The 26318-nt window shown below is 34.0% G+C and overlaps 1 protein-coding gene across 3 annotated transcripts; it reads right to left on the bottom strand.

The window, feature by feature from the left end:
• Window positions 1–870: 870 nt before the first annotated feature.
• Window positions 871–24931, bottom strand: LOC110109519 (chaperonin CPN60-like 2, mitochondrial). Of its 3 annotated transcripts, none has more exons than XM_020840617.2 (18): window positions 24762–24931; window positions 24627–24659; window positions 24429–24563; window positions 15528–15687; window positions 14047–14222; window positions 13655–13750; window positions 13462–13566; window positions 13217–13309; window positions 13045–13134; window positions 12612–12692; window positions 12447–12515; window positions 12264–12341; window positions 7175–7270; window positions 7002–7101; window positions 6777–6880; window positions 6603–6708; window positions 1277–1355; window positions 871–1196 (listed from the first exon to the last, which is right to left on the bottom strand). In XM_020840617.2, exons 3-18 carry the CDS (start codon window positions 24483–24485, stop codon window positions 1088–1090), a joined length of 1599 nt encoding a protein of 532 aa, XP_020696276.2. In that variant the 5' UTR covers window positions 24486–24563; window positions 24627–24659; window positions 24762–24931; the 3' UTR covers window positions 871–1087. The 3 variants fall into 3 exon arrangements, with proteins under 3 accessions (XP_020696276.2, XP_020696274.2, XP_028548261.1); XM_020840615.2 differs by having other exon boundaries at window positions 24638–24659; XM_028692428.1 differs by having other exon boundaries at window positions 871–1161; window positions 24638–24659.
• Window positions 24932–26318: the final 1387 nt, after the last annotated feature.

The raw sequence follows: 26318 nt of genomic DNA, 5'->3' as shown, positions 1-26318 counted from the left end.
AACCGGTTGAATAGCTCTTCAGAAGGAACTTTTATTTGGTCCGGTCACCTGACGTAGCTCTACGTTCGGACGTCAGTAAAATAGTGCCACGTGTTCTCACTATTTACCGCGCGGCCCGACAACCCCGACCCAGAACAGAGACAGGATTGCTATGTTCGCGTGTTGCTAGGTATTGCTCGGTATTTGTCGATTTTGCTCGGCAATAACGAGAATTACCATTCTGTGAAAGCCAATACCGAGCAATACCGATTTTTTCTCGGTATTGGCCTTCACAGAGCGATATTTTTCATTATTGCCAAGCAATACTTAGAGCAATACCGAGCAATACGCGAACATAGCAATCCCGGGTCAAGTCGTCGGTCCGCGCGGTATTGAGTAAGACCACGTGGCAATATGTTATTGGCGTCTGAACGTAGAGCTACGTCCGATCACCTGACCTAATAATTGTTCCTTCAGAAGTCATCAGAGGCTTATAAGAAGCAAAATCAGCTACTGTAACAACAAAAATAACAGCAGTCGCAAGATCTGCAACCCCAATAGCAATCAAAACGCTCCTAAAAGCATTGTCAACCCCAAATGTACTTCAGACTCCACTACAGCAGTCCTTCCTAAAAGTAAAGATTAGTCTCTATGCATGCCAAGCTATACGTTCAATAAATTTCAAAAGAATAGAAAGATCATAGAATGCAAAATTACAAATCAGCTTTCATGCTATTTAAATCATATATCATGACATTCTCTAATCTTATTGAAGTAATGATAAAGCAAACTAAAAAGAGTATAAACTGAGTAGTGAAAATTTTACTTATAATAGAAAATTATAACTATCTTCAAGTGTAGTCAATTTAAGGCAATTTGATTGCTTGTAGATAAAAAAAAAAAAAATATTTTTATAAAACATATCTTCGAATATAATCATTCTCTGAACACAGCTAGAATTTGTAGAATGGAATCTAAATAATGTACAAAAACGAAAAAAGAAGTACCAGCAGCAGCTATTTTACCAAAATTTTCCTATTACATTCGCTTTTCAGCATAGCAAGAAATTATTTTGCTTCTTTTAACGTTTTGCGTAACTCTGTTTTCCTCATAAATCCATGTCTTCCATTTGCGGCATTCGACTAGCTCCAGGGTTAGCTTTCTCCTCTTCTAGATCTACCACTGCTACTTCAGTGGTTGTCAGTAGAACCGAGACACTAAAAATCCAATATAAATAACTTGCTATAAATAGAGCACTTCGATAGAAGAAAACGACAATGAATTTCTCAAACTTTACCTTGCAGCATCTAATAAAGCTGTCCTCATGACTTTGACAGGATCAATAATTCCAGCCTTCACCAGGTCAACATACTCACCTGTGGCAGTTATCAAATAAAAAAGTTTTAAATGAATACTGAGAAATGACGGGAATGAATCTCCATAGCTACAAGTCTCACTAGCAAGTTGTGAACAAATATATTTAACGGTGTTGGCTTAATTATTGTTGACCCCTGTATAAAAAAAAAGGAGAGCAGAAATCTCGTATACATACCTAAATCCCACAAATCTTGCCGATGTTTTGCCGAGACACTGTGCAGCAGCGCCGTTCGTGTCTCAGTCCTGGAAATCCTGCTCAAATTCTGCGATCCGTAACTCCACTCGCGTTGTTAAATACCCGACCAAACGAAGCATGTGATGCTCTTCCCCCACACTCACCTCCTCCACGCGAAGCCACTGCCAACCTCCCGAAGACCTCATGACCACTGTTCTGCCCGATCCCCATCCCGTCGCAAGCTTGGACGCCTCTTCCCCCATCCCGTCGCCTATCTCTCGTCGAGATTCATTGTCGTTTGTGCAGAGGGGGGGAAAGAAAATGTGCTCGAAACCCCCAAATGCTCACGTAGTGCAGAGGGGGGAAAGAAAATGTGCTCGAAACCCTTAAATACTCATGTAGCGGCGAGGATTAAAAAAAAAAAAAAAAGCGGTATCTTTTGACACCTACCTGAAGCGCTCATGTAGCGTCGAGGGGAAAGCTACCTCTTGATTTTTTCCCTAAACGGGGGAGCGCCGGGAGGCTGATGAAATTTGGATCGAAGATCCAAGGACTTGGAACAACGTTGAATCTTACTTGAACCTGATTTGGACATCAATTGAACTAAATTCAAACTTGAATAACTAAGCAAATGGCTTAAGCAAAACTCAAGCAAGAGGAATTTGAACTTGCTCATCGAAGTATACTTGAATTCTACAAGACAGCAGGGGACTACTTGGACTCGAATTTGTGAATCTTGGAACAAAATTGAATCATATGCAAGGGAGATCAAGTTCAAATGAACTAAATGCAAAATAACTCAAACTAAAATAAACTATACTTGAGTTTGAACTCAAGTTCGACTTGATTGCATATTAAGCATGACCTGAACATTTGAATTTGAGCAAAGATTTGACTTGGACTGCAGAAGACTTGTACTTGAACATAAATTCGAACTCAAGCTGAATTGAACTCAAACTGAAGTGAACTTGAATGTGGACCGAAGCTGACAAGAACAAAGGATGCACTTGAACTCGAATTGAACTCATGTTTGAATTAAGATGATAACAAATCAAAATTGCACTTAAAATGATATTACAATTTGTAAAACAATAAGATCCAAGTTAAATGCAAAAGAGAATATATGGAATTTGTGGATAATAAGAGACTTGCAAACTCTACTTGCTTACAAGTAATGATGAATTATAGATAACTTAATCAAATTCCATGTCATGATATGTTGTTCTCAAAAGAAAATACATGATTTGCTTGCAAGCAAGAATCAATAAGGATACATGGTGAATATGATGACTCCACACAACTATGATGTATTATCTACAAATGAAGGACTTGTAATCACAACTTTTTTGCAACAACACAACAAAAATATAAGCATTAAGTGATGAATCCAAGTCATCCAAATAAATAACAATCAACAAAACAGGGAACTCATTGCAGGAGGTCTTCATGTATGAGTGACATACAAGTGAATTTGTCAGTTCCTTACACATACTGAAAACCAATAAGAATGAGCGGGCATAAAACTCATGATGAAAAAGAATTCAATCATCATTTGATTGCAAACAATGACTCATAACATTGGAAGCTAGTTTATCCTTGAGCAACATTTAATGAAAATTACAAGGCATGTGAAAATATGCCTATGATCAATAAAATGAAGTTTCCTACAAATGCTCAAAACCTTCACGTTGAATGAAAGCAAGATATCGAATGGGCAATAATCATTGAGAGCATTCTGAAGCTACCGCTAAATATGAAAGAACTATGATGCGTATGACAAGTCATATGTTAACACTAATGGCATAATAGATATGTTACAGTGATAGAAGACTCGTTACACATTCAACTTGTTGTCTTTGGGTAGGTGTAAAAGAAATATAATAAATGTAAGAGCTCTCAAATTGTTGCAAGAGGTCCACCATACGTACTAGATACTTTCTCGTAGCAGATAAAAAGATCTGCAATACATACAAGCTCTCTACGAAGATAGATGTACGCGTCACATGCCACTTCTGGGTAGATACAGAAAGACTTCAGTAAATGCAGTATTTCGTAGTCAATTTCAGTCTGCGAAAGAATACATCTACTTGCCTACTTGTAATAGTGGCGGATGCACTACATGAGCCAAAGAGCACAACAAAGTGCATGAGGAATACGACAAATATAAGCACCCACGAGCTTTTGTTGGAGCCCCGCTATAAATATCACATACTATCTACGAACAACACAAAAGGACTACAACAAATGCAAGTTCCTATGAACTATTATAGGAGATCTGTTCTACACTCAATATGCTGTTTACAAGCAAAATACAAAGTGACTACATTAAATGCAAATTTCTACGGGTTATCGTAGAAGATCTTTTAAGTATCTCAAAAATGCCCCCAGTACGTGCACCGTAGTTTGTATACACATAGATACACAAAGGGGTAAGTGTAATTATAAACCCGCATGAGCCCCGGCGAGCATGTTATCAGTACACACGTGACGTCTAGGGATGCTGCGCGGGTCAATAAGTGAATTCAAGTTCGAACCCGATCCTTCTATACGGGTCAATAGGAGTCGACATGGATCGAATCATCAAATAAATATATGGTTAAGGGCACCAATATATTTGTTTTAATACATTCATATTAGACCTATAAGGCCTATAATCAAGAGAATTCACTAACAAAGACATAAAACCAATGAAACATGATCCTCTTAAGTAGGTAAATAGGAGTAGACAGGGTTCAAACCATCGGATAAATATGCGATCATGAAGTTGATTGAAATATTTATTTTATACATTCATATTAGACCTTCAAGGCCTATAATTAAAAGAATTCACTAATAAAGGAACAAAGCCTACGAAACCCGATCCTCTGTCGATAACTCGATGGAGTTTATAAGGTTCATCCATAAAATACAAATACTTTCAAATGAAAATGACCCCATATTAATTACCTCGATGATGACCATGTTAAATGCCAATCTCAACCGGAGGGGTTAATTTCAGACATTTTCAAATGCCACCTCAAATGTCCCAAAAATCCAAAATTAAAAAATTTCAAAAATATTTAAAATTGAAACTTAATTATCAACCACTCAAAACAAAATCTATCCAACCTCCGTAATAGTTTGCTGGGGTGGACAAAATGAAAACTACTTCAGCTCACAAAGAGCGAAATACCTAGTCGAAAATATCACTAGGATCAATTCTCAAACAATCTCCTGCCAGTAAGGACGTTGTAAGTGTTCTCAAACCGGCGGTTTTGCCACCAAATGATACCGCAGGATAAACGGTTATGATCGAGGCCCACTGAATGGAGTTGTTTTGCTGCCAAATGGCACCATGAAATATCGGTTATGGCCAGAGACAATACGCTCCTTAGTGGCATCAAATCCTTGAGATATGAATCAATAGGATATGATCGATAGGGCACAAAACCCTCTGTTAGCTAAGGTGAATTCAAATTTGTCCCCCCTTAGACAAACATTCACCCCCGGTTTACAAGGTCCTCTTGGACGAAGCAACCCTTGGCTGCCGACAAGAATCCTTCTGTCAGGTTGGGTCGACTACCTCCTCTGACTAAGTAGACCAGGGACCATGATGACCCGGGACGACGGAACCATGGGATCTTGATCAGGTCTATCATCCATTCCCCCACCATCCGCTTTAAGTGCAAGGTGGTGAAATTTCTAATTTTAAATATTAATCTTTCTCAAATATCTCAACCCAAATATTCAAACTTTCAATTCTCAAGCACATTGCTGCTACTATATGCCAGATAACATGTATCTTTACGTATCTGATTAACGACTAGCCTTAATCGAAAGTTCTCACTCGTGACCGGGAGGGGTAATTAACTATAGGGGCTTGCGCCTATCGAAAACTAGAACTCAGATTATAAAGTCCTCGCAAAAATGAGGGAGAAATCTCTGGGTAGTGGCTTATCTAAAAACCCATCTGCCTTCCAAAATTTACTCCGGAACTTAATTCCGTTAAAACTCCCTCGCCGAATAACAAAAGCCAAACAGAGCGGGCGGAGGCCGAGACCGAATTTTTGGAGTCCACAATTATTAAAAATAGTTTTTTCATAAACAAGAACAATAACAAGTAACAATAAGAATCCAACAACAAAAAATTTCAGATAACAAGCAGATTGCAAATCATGAAGAGATGGCGAAAGTCTAAGGGGTTGTTTGATTTAAAGTAAAAAGAGTGCAAAACATTTTAAATGCAGGTGGTGTTTGGTTTGAAGCTTTGGATTAAAATAAATGCAATGTAAAATTTTTCCATCTACTTCATTTTTGGTTTTTTTGGAATTCCTTAGATTTGAGTAAATTTCAACAACAACAACAACAACAACATCAAGCCTTTATCCCACTACGTGGGGTCGGCTACATGAATCCTTTTTCTCCATTGTGTCCTATTAAAAGTCAAATTCTCGTTTAAATCTAATAAAGAAAGGTCATTCCTAATATTTTCTAACCAAGTCTTTTTAGGTCTACCCCTACCTTTCTTAACACAAGTCAAATCTAATACCTCTACTCCCCTAAACCCTAAAGTAAATTTCAAAGACAACATAAAATAATTGTCCTTATTATTGCTTGCCACCAGCCCGCACTCCGCCCGCTGCCTGCCACCGCCACCTGCAGCCAACTACCACCTCCGCCACCCACTGCCGGCCTCCAGTCACTACCGCTGACCACTGCCGGCACCCCCACCACCGCCAACCACCCCCCACTACTACCACCACCACCATCGCCGCCGTCATCAACCGCCACTACCTGCCGGCGCCACTCGCCACCACCACTATTGCCCAACGTTCATTCCATATTTAGATTTTAAACTAATTTCATCTTGCTTCAAACTATATAAGAAAAAATATTCACTAGTATTTATTTTACACTCATTCAAATAACATCAAAGTATTTCTTTTACACAACATTCTTTGATATTGCAATTCTTTTACATTGCATTTTTTTTTCAACCAACCAAGCAGACCTCAAGTAGCAAACTCTCAGTCATATTTAATGCAATAATGATGAGAAATTAACTGCCATTCAAATACAAAAAAAAACACACCTGTTGCAGCATCATAGCCAAAATTTAGGTCATGTTGTTCTAGAAGTTGGCTAATGACTACAGTACCATCCACACCTGCATTTGCAGCAATTGTATAAGCAGGTGCCTGCAGGAAACTATATTGTTAGTTCGGAAATTTTGATAGCTTAAACATTTGCAAAGCATGAGTTTAACCTTTAAAGCTTTCTGAATAATTTGAACTCCGATTTTCTCGTTACTGTTCTTGGTTGGGATTCTATCTAATTCCGTTGTAGCATATAAAAGAGAAACACCGCCACCTAATAAGAGCAATCTTAAAGAGTAAAGCAAACAACTTCCAACTACCATAGCCTTAAAAAAAAAAAAAAAAAAAAAAAAAAAAAAAAAAAAAAAAAAAAAAAAAAAAAAAAAAAAACTCACCTGGTACAATACCCTCTTCCACAGCCGCTTTTGCTGCATTCAGAGCATCTGTAACCCGATCCTTTTTCTCACCAACTTCAGCCTCACTAGTTCCACCAACCTGCAAACAAATAGCTACAAGGAAATCACGCATGCATAATTCAAATGGAAATGCTTAAAAAATAATAACAAACCTTAATAACAGCAACACCACCAGAAAGCTTAGACAACCGTTCTTGTGCTTTCTCTTTGTCAAACATGGCAGTGCTTTTGTCAATTGTTGTCCTAAGCTGTTGAACATGTCAGTGTAAGCATTTACGGCTCTAAGACCAAAGCCGAAGCTCATTAAAAAAATATATATAAGGCCCTTAGCTCAAAATATGCATCCATAGCAAAAAGAATGTTTGTTTCTCCTTACTTTACCCCAAATTCTTAGTACTCCTCCAATTGGCCAAAATACAATTTAAAAATGCATAACCCTACAAAATCCTCAAACATAAACTTGAGATGGCAGTCATGCAATCAGCAATGCTAAATTCAACAACTTAATACATAATGCAAAATCTCATGCTGAACCAAAGATAGATACTTACTACATGGTCAAAGAAATGTAGCAATAGAATCATCAAAGGATCTATATATAGATATATATATATACAGTGCATGTGGAGAAAATTCGCATGCCTACAAGCAATCTCCTGTGCTGGGTCTCTCTGTCTCTTGGAATAGTCATTGCTTGTGAGGATGTTCAACAGAAACTAAAGATCCAAAGGCTTGAAAGAAAACCACTCAGGTCAACCAAATTTTCACATTTGAACATGCTGGAAGTTTGGGTCCAAGCCTAAATTCCCAAAACCAGTAGGAGACCTGATTCGATTTTATTTTAACTAGGTATTGACCTAATCATAGTTATCTCCCTTTTAGGCAAGGGCTAGGGGGAAATGTATGAAATCTTACCAATACTTTGCAATAGGTTTATTTTCACGGTTCAAACATGTAGACTCACACAACTCTCCTTGGCCTATTGGTTGAGAGCTTAGGCTTTCAACTAAGAGGTCCAAGGTTCGAGTCTTTGTGTATGCGTTGTGTGTGTGAGTTTGCCTTAAATGGCCTAAATGTCCCAAAAAAAAAAAAAACATGTAGACTCATATTCATACTTGACAACTCTCTCTAAGACAGTACGTAAATCCTTGCATTTTCCAATTTTATTAGTCGCGATGGTGTAAACACTCCAATTCTATAATCCTTAACAAGGTCACATTCTCTCAATTTAGTGCAAACATCTTCCTTTGGGTAATGCAAGCGTCTAACATTGTTATTCCAAATTCTAGCACCATTAAAATGTCCTCTTGAGACTTCACAACTACTTAATACCGTAATCTACTCTACTAGAATTCCAAAATCATAGTTTTCCTACAAACCATGGAGAATGTAATTCTCAAATCAAGTCACTGCCATCTCCTCAATTAAACAATTAAATTCCAGAGCCATCTTCTTGAGAGATCAAACAACTATAATAAACAAAATAATCTGCTATCTTATAGTTGTTTAATTTAAACATTGTTGTTGCCAAGTCACAAGTCCTATATGAGAAAAGTAGAGGGTTGTGTTAGGTAGTCGATAGTTAGTGTAAAACTTGTCGAATAATCATGAAATGAATACTTTAATACATTGTGTTAATGCTATGACGTTCATTGGAAGTGATGCGTTGTATGACCCGAATACAGTGAGAAGTGTGCAAGGGCGATGTACTGGCACCTGGGTGCTGTTTTAAATAAGCAAGGGTTCACACATCACGGACAGATGTGGGCAAAGAAGCTAGTCCATGAAAGTAGAATTAGGATAAGAACTTTGAATATAGGTTCTCTTACATTCAAATTAATAGATTTAATAGATATTATGATTCATAGGAAGATAAATATTCTATATATTCAGATAACTAAATGGATTGAAAGAAAACTAAGGAGATTGATAGTTTAGGGTTTAAACTATGATATTCAGGTAAGAGTCGTATTAAAAAATGGGGTAGATATGATTATAGATAAAAGTTAGAAGGATAATGTGGTAAAAATAATAGAATTGGAGACAGAATTCTAGCTTTAAAGATTGTTGTTGATGCTAAGATTATTAATATTATAAGTGCTTATGCTCCTCAAATAGCTTTGGATATGCATTCAAAATTAAAATTTTATAATGACTTATAAGAATTAATACCAAAAATCTCTTGAAGAAAATATTTTTATTAGAGGAGATTTAAATAAAAATGTTAGTAGAGAGGTAGAAGATTTTAAAAGCATTCATTGTGATTATAAATTTGGAGTGACTAATGAAGGTAGTAGGGCTATTTAGATATTTCTCAATATTATGATTTTATAATTGATAACACCTTATTTAACAAAAGAGAATAGCATCTCATCACTTATAAGAATGGATATAGTAAAATTCAAATTGATTATTTTTTTATAAGAAAAATATATTGTTTAGATTGCAAAGATTGTATTGTTATTCTTAGCAAAAGTTATCGTACTCAGCATCGCTTATTAGTTTTGAACTTGAAGATGAATGACTGAAATATGAAAACTAAAGTAAAATTTTATCTTAGGTTTAGATGGGGGCATTTAAATACAACTAACAAAAATATTTTTGAAAGTAAAATTCAAGATCTTAAGATTCTGACTGTATATGAAGGAGCAAATGTTATGTGGGAAATAATATCTAATGATATTAAAATTATTACAAATGATGTGCTTGGAGATCAAAAGAAAAAATTCCTAATAGTAAAATAGTTGGTGATGAAATCAAAATGTATAAACAAAGATAAAAAATAAATATTTTTGTTATAAAAATTGGTTAAGTTGTAAAAACTTAAAAAATTTGGAAAGGCATAAAGAATCTAAGAAAGTAATATGTGATGTAAAAAACTTAGTTTTTAATGATTTACATAATATATTAGATACTAAGGAAGATGAAATATGTATGTATAAGTTAACCAAGCAAAGAGATAAAAAGGTTTTAGTTCAAGTGAAGTGCATTGAGGATGAAAATTAAAAAATATTTTTATTAAAAAAAGATATTCAACAAAGCTAGATGAGATATTTTTTAAGTTTTTCAATGAAGATTATGAGAATATGCTTTACTTTAGTGACCTTAACACCCTAAATGAAAATAATTTTTTTTTGTTTTTAACAAAGTATTAGTAAAATCAAAGTTAGAGAGGCTTTAAAGAAAATAAAGTGTAGAAAGCTGCTGGACCTGATGATATTCTAATAGAGGCTTGGAATTGCTTAGCAGATGAAGGAATTTCTTGGCATACGAAACTTTCGATATTATTTTGAAGATTAAAAAGATGACAGATGAGTGGAGGAAGGTATTGATTCCTATTTTTAAGAATAAAGGTGAAGCACAAGAGTGTGTGAATTATAGAGGAATTAAGTTAACCTGTCATACTTAAAAACTTTGGGTGAGAGTTATTGAGCATAAGTTACGACGTGATACTAATACTTCTCAAAATTAATTTGGATTCATGTCGGATAGATCTACTATGGATGCTAAACATTTATTGAGACATTTGATGGAGAAGCATAGGGAGAATAATGAGGATCTATATATGATATTTATTGATTTAGAAAAAAGCTTATGATAAAGTTTCAAGAAAAGTTCTATGGAGAGTTTTAGAAAAGAAAGGGATTAATAATGCTTATACTCAAGTCATTAAGGATGTGTATGTAGGAGCTGTTACTTATGCTCAAACACAAGGAGGTTAGATAAAATATTTTCCTATTTTAGTTGAATTACATCAAGGATCAACTTTAAGCCCATATCTTTTTGCTTTAGTCATAGATGTCCTTACTAGACATTTGCAAGAGGATGTACCCTGATGTATGTTTTTTGCTAATGATATTTTGTTGATACGACTGAAGAGGGAGTTGAAGGTAAACTTGAATTATAGAGGACAACCTTATAGCCTAAAGGTTTTCGTTTGAGTAGATCTAAAACCGAATACATGGAATATAATTTTAGTAGTAATATATTTAATGGGGGGATTGTGACCTTTGGTGATCAAGTCATTATTAAGAGTACACGTTTAAAATATCTCTAGTCTATTGGCCAGAGTGATGGTGAAATAGATGGGGATATTATTAGTAGAATTCAAGTTGGATGGTTGAAGTTGAGAAATAGATGGGGATATTAATGGGGGGTTTGATTTTATTGTTGTTGTTCTTGTATAGTTGTTTCATTGTATTCTAGTGTTGTTGTCCTCTTCTTAAATCCTAGCGTTTCCACCTACACAAATCTATTAAATGATAGGCACTCCAAAAGACATGGTGTGGAAGTATCACCAAGATCAAGACTGATGTGCCTGAAATAAAAACAAACAAGTAAGAGAAAATCCAAACACATATACCAAAGATTTATGTGATTTGACCTCAACCACAACCAAAGTAATTGAGTTTCCATTAATCAGTAAAGTGATAGCACGATACAATATTATACACAATAATATTATATCATTTTTTTCTCTTACACTAAATCCTAAACTCAAACAATCAACAAGCACCAAACTTCACAGATCTCTTAAAATTTACTTGGACTTCATTTGAGATATCTTTCTTACTATTTTCTATAGCAATTTTTTAGTATAATTTTTTTTTGAAAGCAACAAAAAAATTGTGGCCAAAAGCTGTCCCAAACGAAGACGTAGTCAAACAACAAGAAAAGCACAAACAGCAAATCACCAAAGGAAATTGTATGTGTGTGTATAAATTCATATTCCTCAATATTTCCATAGTGAAACCCACCATTTCATTTGTCAGTTCAATTTTATGAATAAACGCACCACACTATTCTTCCTATGAGTGGTGGACCAAATTGCAAAAACCCAATTCAATACTAAGGATTCTTTCGTTGGTCCCTTCTTTGGCTGCAGATAACCAAATACTTTTGCCAGTGAGACCATCAGACACCTAACCATCACCGAGTGCTCTGATAATTTGGGTTTCACTGAGGATACCATGAAACAAAAGTGCCAGCTCTTGCAATTTCCTCCATTGAACCCACACTTGAGAAGATTTAAGAGTATTTACCCAAGAAATGAAGTTTAAAAATACTTTTTTCCTTTTATTTCCTTTCCATTTTGGACAATGCTCAGATGAAAAAATATACATAAATTTGAGAACTTGAGATGGTTGGAACCCATCCAAATTAATCTAAGTGGCGCCCCTAATTATAGGCATGAAAATTGTTGTAGAAGAAAACCAACATGTGTAAGTACTTATAGTTTACCTGTTCACATCTGTCTTCAATTAGCTTTTTGTCACCACCACCATGCAGAATAAGGGTATCATCAAGTGAGACAGTAACCTGTTTATTCAACGGCCAAAGAAAAACTTACAATCTTTGAATTTAAAGTCTTATTTTAAATTCTTAAACAAGCTTGAATTTATAAAAACACCATGCTTTACGCACCTTCTTAGCAGTCCCAAGCATTTCTAATTGTGCATTTGACAAAGTGAGATCATGATCCTCAGAGATAACCTGGACATCAAATTTGGTACAGAAAAACTAAATCACTAAATAGAAAGATGGAGCACAACAAGAGTAATAAGAATTCTTGCTTCAAGTGCATCCAACCTGGCCCCCTGTAAGAATAGCAAGATCCTCTAGATTAGCTCTTCTGTTTTCACCAAAACCAGGAGCTTTAATGGCACAAATCTGAGGCCAAAACAAGTATTATACAACCAATCAAAGTGATATCAAGATACATTCTTTTAAAAAACTAAGAAAACATGAAAATAGGCGGTAGCATTGTAAATGATAACAAAAGTGGCGCCTATCACACATTGTTTGTCTTATTCCTTTTCATAAATCCATGAGTAAACTGGGGACAAAAATAGTTGGGATAAGTCAAAATTCATAATGCACTATGCTATTCTAACATTTATATGTTACAAATCCTTCAGCAAACAACAAACCAAAAATAGTTGCGATAAGGCTAAATTCTTAGTGCAATATTTCTATTCAATATCATGTTCCAAATTGAGTGCTTAATAAAGGATAGCACTACCTTCATCCCCGCATGATGTTTATTTAATACAAGCATTGTCAAAGCATCACCTTCTAGATCTTCAGCAACAATTAACAAAGCTCTCCTTCTCTGTAGTTAGATAACAATGTTCATGCAAAGCTCACTTTTACGTTCATGCTTTGAGATAATCAAAAGCTAAAAAAGATGATACCTTTAAAGCAAGCTCCAAAATTCGGATTAGATGATCCATATGAATGTCTGAAATCTTCTTGTCATGAATTAGAATCAGGGGATTTTCTAATTCCTAATTGGCACGATATGCAAATAAGCATAAGAGAGAATTATTTATTTGCAAGATGAGCATTTTAATTTTCTTAAATGACTAAAGATCACTTAGCAAAAGAAACATTCTAGAATCATCAAGGCAAAATAGTCTAATAAATAAAATGTACTTACACATTTTCGAGATCTCTCATCAGTAACAAAATAGGGAGATACATAGCCTCTCGCTAATTTCATTCCCTCAACCACTTCAAGTTCATTGTGCAGTGTATTTCCTTCCTATTAGTTAAGATACATAAGAGATATTAAATCATGACATTAACACCAAGAAAGCAATTTTTAATATAGAAATTCTGAAGAGCCTGACTAAAACGGTAATAACTCCATCTTTGCCAACTTTCTCCATTGCTCTTGCTATCAACTCCCCAATTTCTCTATCATTATTTGCAGAGATGGTTGCTACCTGATTATGCGGGCACATTAACCAACAAACTGTAGTTAATGTATCAAATTTCACAAGAGCCAATAAGAACAAAAAGATACAGATGACATAAAGATGAAGTGATAGAATATAAATTAAAACTAACTCAAAACGTACTAAAGAACAAAAAGATAATGAAATAAGCTCAATATAGTTCCATATTTCAAAGATGAAAGCATTGTTGTCAGTTAATCAAACGGTGTGCCATCAGCATAATTTTTTTCAACACAGAGAAACAAAGAAACTGAACTTATAAGCATGCCAACAACATTCTCAACCTGTGTAATCTCTTCTGAAGTACTAATCATCCATGCTCTGCCTTTTAGATGAGCTATGACAGAATCCACAGCCATATTTATACCATTTCGCAAATCCATGACATTAACTCCTGCTGCAACAGATTTACACCCTTCAGCAAGTATTGCCTGAGTAAGGACAGTTGCACAAGTGGTACCTGTTCCAAAACAAGTCACTATTGGCAACCAAATCGGGAACTTTATTGATGATTAATTTCCAATGGATTCTGAGGACTTGTAAACTGTAGAGCAAAAGAAATTTCTAAGGGGTTGTTTAGTTACAAGTATTTGAAAAATCGATGTATTCAAAATACAATATAAAGTAAAATCATGTATTCAAAATATTTTGCATTATTTGGATGCTTAGTAAAAGAAATTTAGGAGTTTAATCTTTTTCTGTTTGTTTCTTGCAAAGTAAACCAATATTTTTATGTTAAGGCGGAATTGGCAGGCGGGAGGCGGCGGGAGCTGGTGTTGGTGGAGGTTGGCACACAACGATAGGCAACAACAGTGGGCTATAGCGAAAACAGTGATGGCTAGCAAAAGCGGCAGGCGGTGGTGGACGACAATGATCAGTAGTAGAGGCAGTGGCAAGCTGCAGTCGGGGATTGGGGGAAAAGCTTCTTCACATGCACAATTATTTGAAATTCATCCAAAGAAGATAAATTTCATATACATTGAAAATAAACTAAATAGAGAATTCCAAATCACACAAAATATTATTACATTTGCTTTTCTTCAAACCAAACACTTAAATTTTTAAAACACCTATGTTTGATTAACTCTACACTACTAATACTTGCAAACAAACTACCCCTAAAGGTAGAAATTTTACATAGAACTTCATTGCCTTGATAATCAATATCCTTGTGTTTTCCTAATGCAAATATTGGGACATGAGTGTAGGTAAACTCATGGAAGATACTCCATATAAGATGATTGAAAGGTTATGATTTGACCAAAATGCCCATACATAATGCCCTGGCTGCAAATATGACCAGAAAATCCAAAAAGGCTTCCACATTATTAGAAAGTTTTGATTAAAAAATTAAAGTACATTAACAAGGAAGTCAGTGTTCACATATAATATTGCTTTAAAAAGGTACTAATAGTGTGTATTTCAATTTAAAGAGAAATAGAAGGTAAAATTTGGAGTTTTCATGGTGAGTTTTCTGGTCAAACTAGGATAGGGTTCTAACTAATCAAACTCAGTACATATTTTTCAAGCTCGTTCTTACCAAAGGACAAACAATCATCTGTTAACCAAGGGTCACATTTTCTGTCTACTCCTACCATAGTGCTAATATTCAGGTGTTAAATGCGCATACATTTTTCCTGAACAAAAAGAAAAAAAAAAAAAAAAACTGATGATAAAACAGGATAGGTAATAAATCCAATATTCAAGGCCTAATGTAAATGGCAAATATTCAAAACACCAACAATAAATTCATGAAATATTTTACCGTCTCCTGCAGCTTTGTTTGTAGCATTAGCAACCTGCTTTACAAGGTTTGCCCCCACATTTTTTGCCCTCTCTTTAAACTCAATACTTTTTGCAACTGTGACTCCATCTTTTGTGATTTTAGGATCCTTGTGGTTCTTCTCAATTATTACATTGCGACCCTAAAACAAAGAACAGATTTAGTACTACAAAAGAAATAAAGTTTATTCTTCAGCACCTCCCATAGCACCTTCACTTGGCATAATATGCTTGAGCTAAAAAATGAACTTGAAAACTCCATTTGTAACTTGAATATTCCATTTATAACTTCAATTCTATCTCAATCATCAGAATAAAACTAGAAATCATAGTCTAGTATAATTGTAGCTCGTCAGAAGCCATAAATCTTTAGTTTAATTCACTGAAATTAATGCATAAGCTAGAAGCCATGGTCTTTTACAACTAGGGAGAGACATAATGGACATTCATTTAATGGGTTGCACATAGAATTATGTCCTTCAGAAATGATTAAAAAACTTAATAAGTATATTGAGGTTGGTTTGGGGGAGCAGCCCACGCGTATACAACCTTTTTTCACATAAGCCACGTCCGTATGATGCACAAGATGCTAACATGAAATATACAGAATACGGTACAGATTCAACGATACAATGTAATAATAAAAATAGGTCATAGACAACATTTTTAATAAATTATTAATATAAAATGGGTAATTAAATATTTAATATCAATATTTTCTATTAAAAAGCAACACACAATGAAAAATTCAATAGTATCTTTCAAAAAAAAAAAAAACTTAAGGATCAATAAAATATAAAAATATATAGTACTTAAATGATAACTAAATTTCATCAAGTGTAACAAATTTCAACAAAACACTAACAATAGGTTCCATTAAATCCTTAGAAAAGAATATTGCCCACAAAAAGTCAAAAATCCTAGAAAAAGAGTACCACTAATGCCATAAAAAAGATCATGAAAGACTCATAGATCTAAAATTAGGGTCGAAGAAGAAATTTAAAAACATACTTAAGTAGAGGAGAGAGAAAGAGCAGATAAGTCAAAGAAAAGGTCTATGAAGGCATCATTATAACATAGGAAAAAATTATCGTAGACTTCAACACTATACACAAGCAGACCAATGAAAAAGCAGATAAAATTATACATATGATTATCCATGGAAAATAGTGGCTTTTGCCTAAACATCTTAATGAATAATGATATATATAATTCGATTATCATGAGATTTCCCCAATTCAATACATCAAATCGAGTGAAATTTATTTAATGTGGGTGTTAGTTTACCACTGGCGCAAACCGCCATAATTAATTACATCTTAGGCCTTGACATAAAAACACTCTCGATTAGATATGCTATTTTATTCTATTCTTGGTTTGGTGCATATTGAGATTCCTAGATTCTTCTAATCCAAGAAAGATAGGCTCAACGGGCTATTCAACACACAAACATCATGTAGTCACTCAGTCGGTCAGAAGGGAGAAATAAAAAAAAGCGAAATCATACGTCAGGCATGAAAGAGAGAGTGAAAGTGGGATTTATAGCCTCCCAAGAATGAAGAGTTTACCAACGATAAAGCATGTAATGATATACTCATATCGCTAGCCTTTGAACCTAGATCTATAGGGACATACTGTACCCTCAGTAATAATGCTCCCGACCTAGCTAATAATGCAAGACAGCGAGGGGACTTTTAACTTAAATTCCACTAAGGACCTAAGAAGACCGACCTGGATTTACCACCATGCTTGAAAAAGAGTACAGCTAAAACTCAACCTAACATTTTAAATCCATGCAGTACAGGCTAATGCAAATGCAAGAGTGGTGTACATAAGAGGAATGGGCCACAGGCCCGACCATGAATAGTATTATGCCAATGCAATGATGAACTCTCTCTATGTGATAAAATAAAATCTACATGCTTGACTCAGGCTATAGATGAAGGGTAGGGTAGGGTTAATCAAAACTAGCCGATAACCACTATGAAATGGATTGGGTTTGAAATATCAGTTACATTTTAATAGATTTACCCAAGAGTGGATGCATTAATATTAAAAGGTTAGTTAATTTTAAGCCCTATGTTTATTTTATCTTGATTAGGCAAATTTTACTTTTATAGAAAATTAACATCCTAAGAACTTAACGTATGGACTCTGTCTGAGCTACCCGCAAGAAAAACAGTGAAAGAAATCTAAAAAAATTATACAATTCTAGTACTCAAATAACATAAACACACCAATCATCAAAGAATAAATAGTAAATGAAGTGCAACTGAGTTCTGAAATAAACCCAAGGAAAAAGAAAAAAATGGTAGTTGAACTCTATCATAACCACAACTCAGCCTAAAACTATACATTAATGGAATATATGTGGGATCATGATCGATCTTCACATATTTGGCCTCCTGCCTTCTGAATTACCCAGATACCTATATGATTTTCCTAACTAAAAGTACATATAAAAAAGAAAATTACATACGCTCCCTACAAAACAGAGGTTAGTACAGTTAAAATAAGATAGTTATTTTCATATCCAGACCTAGTTCTTAGGACCACATTCTCAAGGGCTTAGCAATCCTCGTAGTACCTGTCATAGAGCGTATTTATAATGATAATTATAGCATTTTTATTAACCCCTTAGGAACGTGGCCACCTATAGAAAATATCTCTATAAAGTCTAACCACGTAAGGACAAGTGTCCATACATCAATCCACAAAATAGAAAACAAAACATCCATAAACAATCCAAACCAGAAACACAACATCACAGTATCATAAATACAAAGTAAAAAATAAAATAAAAATGAAAATGTTATCATAGCTACACCCTATCATAAGATGCCTATAAAAATGTCATATCAAGCACCTAAGTGTGTGTAAAATTAGTGTCGACTAACTACCCCAATTTAGGTGAAGGATTCAAGTTGTAAGGTTAATTTTATATTGTTAAATTTATTAACCCAGATATTCTCTTTAAGTGATTAATTATTTATGATGAATTAATTATAACTTAATTTTAGAGTTGTAGTTTTCCTCATTAAGTTATAAAGAGCCAAAATATATGGTCCTGACAATGCTAGAGTTGTAAAGAATTGAGAGTCAAATGCCCATCCTCAATCATATATCTAATTAAGACTAAAGTGATTATGAGGCTACATGGGTGGCCAAGCCCTCCTTGATTTCATAAGACTTGAGATAAGGCCGATAGGAGACTCACTAAAGCAGACCTATTGCCCACCATAAAAATCATAAGCTTCCTATGTCTAAGATTGATCAATTTTAAAAGGAAGATATAGGAATTGGAAAACCCTCTACTTAAGGACATATAAGGGTTATATTTGACTTAAAGTTTGACACTTGGGTGATTAAGGAGTTGGATCGGGCTCCCAAAGGTGACTTTAAATTTCTAAATAGGGGACAGATTGTACAACCCTTTAGATCTTTCTTCCTTAACTTATGAGATACGTGCACGAGGAAGAGGCCTCCTTAGGATGCATAATCCCACAACTCGAGGTAGTCTAGCCTATCTATCTTACATGAATTAAAGGGATACAAAGATAAACACAAATAAGATATGGGCTAAAGTACTAAGGTTTGACTTGCAATTCCTTCGCTTCTCTAACACCACATGTTATATTTAAAAATATTTTTTTTAAAATAAATTTTTTTGTAAAATTTACAATTTAATAACTATATTCCATCAATTCATTCATGATGTTCTCATAATGGGCATGAGGATCAAGGCCTTCTTACAACACGTAGCCTCGCAGCTCGAGATAGTCCAACATATAAACTTCATTAACCAAATGGGTGATATAAAAGATATACATATACATTAGATTTGTTAGTCATTTTAACCCTTAAAGTCTTATGAATCAGATACACATTTATTCTACAAATTGAATATAACAAAGGTTATGAAAGCTTCAATTTATTAATAATTTATTATCGATTATTAAAGTTGAATAATAATAGACTTTGTTAAACCATGGCTATGAGATTTATTTCACCCTCCTTGGGAAAAACTTAGTAGCCTCGTAAGCCCAAATTACCCAGTAATTATCTTTTAATTTATGTTTGATTTAGCTTGTTGATTTAGATTAACTTAATTAGTTAATCAGTGATTTATCAATTAATTATTTAAGTTAAGTTACAATTGACTTTGTTTACACTAGAGCTATGAGGTTTATTTTACCCTCTTTGGGGCTAACTTAATAGCCTCGTAAACCCGAGTTACTCAACAATCACCAAGTTGTTTAATTAACTTTATTTATTTTATTTTATTTATTTTGATAACCTTACTGATGATGGGATGAGTGGTATAAAAGGTTTCAAATAGTTCTCCTTTTTTATCTAGTACCCACAACAAATGAAATTTTGAACATAGGCTTTATACTAGACTGAGACAATAGAGTCTAATATATTGCCAGCAAAAAGAACCACTATACAAAATCAATACATAGATCAACCTAACATACTAAAGCTCATATTTTATTTTTTGATTTTCACATTCTTAATTATGTTCAGAGAAATAAGAATTAAAGGCCCAAAAATCATTAAGATGACTTTTATCGTTGCTTCAGTATTTTAAAACCCAAAGAGAGCATCATAGTAAGATCCCCTTCATGCAAAAAAACAATGATGCATATGACACAAATAGTTGGCTTACACTACAGGCTCAGGAGACCATATGAAGATCTCTAAGGTTTATAAAGAAAGCAAGCCTTGGCCAAGGCCAAGGCTTCGTTAGTGCACTAACCTATAGCTAATTTATAATACGGTCCTACCATATATCAGCGGGTGAAAGTAAAAGAACAGTTCACAGTATGTACAAGTGTTACCATTAGTCACAATAAGAGAGAAGGTCTTAACAGAGTTGCATAAATTATACATTGTCAAAAACAAGCAGGGGCATATGCGTATACCCCAACACAACGAAGGGGCCTCTCTAGAGGCCCGGGAAAACTTGACTTGCCAACCAAGACATGAAAGTAAGATCCTCACAAGTAACAAAAATAGAGTATGTTTAAGCAAGTCGATTAATAATAATCATGAGTGAACATCAAGGTAAAGATGTGGCGATAAGGATTATGTAATGCATACACATTGAACAATACATGCAAATGAATGCAACTAACTCATCAGGATTGACATATATATGATGTAATGTATATGTTGAATTGGAAGCCTAATATTATATGTGAAAATCATAGAAAGAACCTTGTTCAAATTACACATGTGAAATCAATGCACTATCCGTAAGTTATGAAGATAATCCCAGTAGTTTTGAATTTTTATTTATTTATTTGGACCATGATTCCATTAAATGCATGCAAATGTAACGTATATGTTGGAATTATATCATTAAATAAAGCATAAAAATTACATAAGCGCCCTTCCCCTTTTTTTAACCATATCATCCATTGATAGTTACAAATAAACCCTTATATATAGTTTGACACATGTTCATGAATTAGATGAGAGCATACAAGACAATTAGGGGGCATAATGAATGTAATTGTGCATATCATTAACTAAGCATTTAATGAAATCGGCTGACCAAACCACCTGATTCCAAAATTATTTATGTACATATTTAATGAATAGATTAAATATTAAAACAAAAAGGAATGCCTCAAAGCAATAAGGTAAAGTTTAGAATGATCTAATCTTTAGTCATTTAATGTTATTCATACTCCACACGTACTAAGGGTGATAAGTCACTATGATTGAGAAATTGCAATGAAAAGAAAACAGTTAACTCACTCTAAAAATCTTATTCAATGTTTTCATAGACATGAGAACGTGGACTCTTTAGTGCGCTTAGCTTATCTCTTACATGAATGATAATGAATTTTGTCTTACACTGAAGCAAAGTTTAGTTGACGATTGTGCAATCACAATGTCAAATTATCAAATAAACCATTAACTTTCAGAGAAGCTGAATCTTCAGCTTCGAACTCGACTTCTGCGAGTAGAAGAGATTTCGATTAATCCGAGACCGTTGGACTGAATTTCCTGACTTGGGAAGGTATTTAAATTGATCGAAAAGTTAATTGAAATTTCATTAAATCCAGATTCAGTCAAATGGGCTGAAATTGAGTCTGAGTCAGACTTGATCTAAATCGATTTGGTCTGATCGAGTCAAATTGATGAAATTGAACTCAAATGGATATAATCTGACCTAATTTAGGTTTGATCGAGCTCAATTGGATTGAACTCACATCTAATTAGGGTTTATTTGAGTTTGATTTGACCCGATTAAGGCGATATGATGAAGTTGAACCTGAATCGACGCCGATTTAAATCGAATTGGGTTCGACAGATTTCGATCAGGTTGGTCTAGCACTATCGAGTCCAATCGAACTCAAATATGCTCAATCGGATGAAAACAAACACGCTCAATGGGTTAAGCTAAAAAAATCAGGTCAACAAAAAAACCCCAACAGGTGCGGTGAACGATAAGAGAAATGTATGTGTTCGCATTAACCTCCATATCTCTAGCATGGGATTGGAATATGAACAGTGGTGGCCTGAGAAATGGCAAAGAGCCATAGGCTCAAGAGAGAAGGCTTGGTGAATAAAAGCAATGCATGAAAGCTCATCAAGATGGAAAGAGCTCACATACAAAGGAAAGAGTTGAATTAGGACAAGTGCATATAGTTGAGATCAATAAGGAACCGAAGACATGAAACATTGATGGGAATTGAAATGGTGTTTTAAGTAATACCAAACCAGACCAAATATTATTGATCCAAACCCAAAAACTTTTGAATGGAAATGTATTGGAAATGTATAAAGCGTGTCCCTAGTGTATCATGCACATGAAGCTTCCATGTTTGCCCTATAAACAACTCTCACTTTTATAAATACTTAGTTGTTAAATGAACAAGTGTTCCTTGATTTGTTTATGATTATGAACGTTACATTTAAAACTTGTAAAAAAACTCATTAACAATCTCGATAAGGAGTCGATAGAAAGCTTGATATCATATACTTGATATTAAAGCTTGATATAATAATCAATTTTAAGGCTCTTTAAGTAATTTATAAACCTAATTAATACTAATAATAATCATTTAATTATAAAAAATGAATTATTAAATAGATTAAAAATTTTAATATTATTAATAAAATAAATCTATATTTAAAATTAAATGAAAAATAAATCTTTACAAGGATTTAGATAAGTTTGATGTCTCAATTTTTACCTCACAATTTGGTTTTCTCCTCACTTTGCTATGCCCTTTAGTCCCACGTCAGCATAATGCTCTAAATAATATTGTTTATATAGTTGAGGTACAAAAACTTGAAAACAAGCTTTAGTTGCATGGTTGGGTGAGGTTGCAAACTTGTATCCTTGTTGGAATACAAACTTGATTAAACTTTTAAAAAATATAACAAAATTTTAAATGATTGAAAAATAAAATGTAATTTTAATTTTGAAGCTTAACAAGCTTGATAAAAGATAAAGGTTTCAAATGAGCTACTCAATAAGCATAAAAAAAGCTTGGCTCGATAAATGTCTAAACAAGCGGCTCATTTAAAGCTCGATAAATATAAAGCAAATCAAACTCAAGCTAAGCTCAAATCAAACATGAGCAAGTTTAGATTTAAATGAACCAAGTTTGAATATTATCATAAAAGCTCAAATCAAGCTTTGGCCAAGATCGAACAGTCTATGGGTAAACAAACTTGAGATCAAACAGCCTCCAGCTCGACTCCATAAATATTATATACTTTCTCCTTATTACTTAACCCGATATAAATCATTAAGACTTTTCGCTTTTACTTTGCTTATAATTTTCTTTGCTAGGATTTTAGCTTTAATCTAATCATTATGAGCCTCAAGTATGCCTTCTTTGTCACTCTTAAAAAGCATTTTCTCTTCATAAATAAACTTTTGTATCACCTCGCTTGAGAATTAAATACCATTACTTATGTATTATCTATTTTTAGGCTCGGCTAAAACTTATACAAAGATCTTCTTAATAGAATTAAGATCTTATCCCAATCAAGTTAGACTCGACTCAATTATAGGATTTCAGTTTGCTTCCTATCATTAAATATTAACCTTGGTTCTATTTCATCTTTTCAATTAGAAATGAGCAAAATGACCCTATTTTATGATGGAGATAAGAGCCTAAAAATTAAGTTTTTCATAACTTCTCCCTTTTCAATACTGCTATTATTATTCCAAGCAAAGTAAATAAAGGTGGTTGTTGTTGTTTTTGTAGTATTTATATTGATGAGCTGATATTACTAATTTTTAATATACAGATTATATACTTTTAAGGTGATGCTCATTTTGAATTAAATTGTATATTGAAAAACTAATCCTGTAGTTTTAGAATGAGAAGTAAGCCTGCCAACCCATTTAGCGTCACTCTCAAACTCACAATACATCAAATAAAATAGCATAATTCTAATTCACACTACATTTTTGAAAGGACAAGTCAATGAACCAACAGGCACGGAATTACGAAATGAATAGCATGCTAAAATGCACTGCATTATGAATTACAAATAACCAAACTTCTCCTTAGAGTGAGTTTGAACTTAAGATTGATCCATCACTTGATCAAACCACTCAGGGTTAAAACAATATGTTATCCAACAAGGTCAGAATGAACACTCTTATTCAAAATATAGAACATGAATATGCATACTAAACACCCACTACCTTGTACTAAACTCTTGACCATTCCGACAAAAACCTCTTGCACTTGATCAAATACATATTCCAGTGGCTTTCATAACGAATTACAAGTACCATTTTTTTTTTAATTGACATCAAACAATGACTGTCAAAAAAGAATACATAAAAAGCCTATTTTGAAATTCCCACCGAATGGCCTCAGGATGTTATTCGCAAATAACTTACCTTTGGCCCCATGGTGACCTTCACAGCCTCAGCGAGTTCATTGACACCCTGCAGCATCAAGGTTCTAGCTCCAACGCCAAAATTGACATCCTTTGCCGAATAGGACCTACATAAGAGGATTCTACCACCCCGCACCTGCGAAATTGGATACGCTTAGCAGAAGAATGAGAAGAAAGAGAAGCAAGACAAAAAACGCACCTCTTTCTTACCCGATTCTTGAAAGCAGAAGCCCTGTTACGAGAAACAGGAGGAGAAAAAGTGACATTTTAGGATCAGAAGCTACCATGAATTAGTTGCTATAACAAGAGAAGGGATGGGAGATCGAATGCGCACCTCGCTACGGAAGAAGCCGCAGCAGCTAAAGTGCGATACATGGTGAAGCGAAGGGCAGAGAAGAAAGTTACGCAAGGGTTTTACTGAGTTGGAGAGATTGGCTACAGGGGTTTTAGGTTTGGCCGTTTGGCTAAGCAAGGAAAAAGAAGAGAGATACAGAGGAAGGGTTTTTTTTTGGAATGTTTAAATTCTAAGAATATGTCTATATAAATTATATTTTTTATTTATAATTAAATTTAATTTAATAATATATTTGTTATGGGATAGATGATTTTTTTATTAATTTACAAGGATTTTTAGATAGATTGCACATATTAAATAGATCTTATGGAGAAGTAAAGAGATATTCAAGAATATTTGGAGATAAATATAATCCATAGTGCATATCATATATTTTATCATAAAAATTGTTTAGTAAATTAATACATGTAAGATCAATCCATGAAGTTGCATATCAAATTCAATAATATTGAAGTCTTTAAGCATGAATGACTTTTTTTTTTGTCATTTGAATATTTTTGACATATTGTTTTATACTATGAATTTTATTATGTATATTATTTTTTAAATTGTATGAGTATTGAATCTAAATGATGGCAAGTTGCATATTAAACTTTTCCTCTTCCACCTTTTCCTCATTCATAGCCTTTTTAAGAGCTTTAATCTTTTTAAGAAGTGTTTTAGTCAACCAATCATTTCCATAACTTATTTGATGAAGGAGGGGAGGGGCAATCAAGAAATAGTAGACTCCATGACATGGTAGTAAACCAAAAGATTTGAAAGCCATAATGGAACTCCCTGAAAGAATTCAAGATGTTGTTGAGTGAAACTCAAGTCGATTGAGTCATTGTCCTGAGAAAACAAAGCAAATGAAAATCCAAATAAAATCTCGGAAGGAAATCACTCAAGAGTTAGGTGAGTTTATGATCGCATACTACTCAGCAATAATGCAAACACTATGGCGTCCCAATCTATGATTTTGGTACCCCTTAGAAAACGCCGTCCCAGTAAGGTTATAATGCCCTCCATTAGCATAGCCACTACAATTTTAGCATAAAACATCTAAAAAATCTTCAAAATAAAAAAGGTAAAATTTCCACAGAAAAATTTTCAAAGAAGCATAAATATTGAATCCAAATTTTCTATAGGAGACACCTTAACTTACTATCAGAGTATTATAGATGATGAGAGAGAAAGAGAGAAAGAGATAGAGTGCACGAATAAGAAGAAAATCTATTTATGCTTAATATCATAAACTTTGGTGGTTAAGAGCCCCCCCCCCCCCCCCCCCCCCAAAATGCATGTCATCTATTTATTTATGAAGTTGGGAATGCTACAAGAGATGTCAAGACTAAAAAGTAATAAATAGTATAATATTTAAATATTACATATACGTGGAGTAAATAGTATGAATACATGTATCTTGTCATATCTAACTTGGCTCGAATCCTAATGAGAGCCTCCTATGAGTGCCTTCGTTGAGTGCCCTTAATTATTGCCTCCTAGATCACGATGTTGACTAAGCAGGCATAGTAGTTATAGTAATGTTTAGGTAGG

The sequence above is a fragment of the Dendrobium catenatum genome, unplaced genomic scaffold (genome assembly GCF_001605985.2).
Source record: "Dendrobium catenatum unplaced genomic scaffold, ASM160598v2 original_scaffold_200095, whole genome shotgun sequence".
Classification (NCBI taxonomy): domain Eukaryota; kingdom Viridiplantae; phylum Streptophyta; class Magnoliopsida; order Asparagales; family Orchidaceae; genus Dendrobium; species Dendrobium catenatum.
This window is presented reverse-complemented; position numbering and strand designations above follow the sequence as displayed.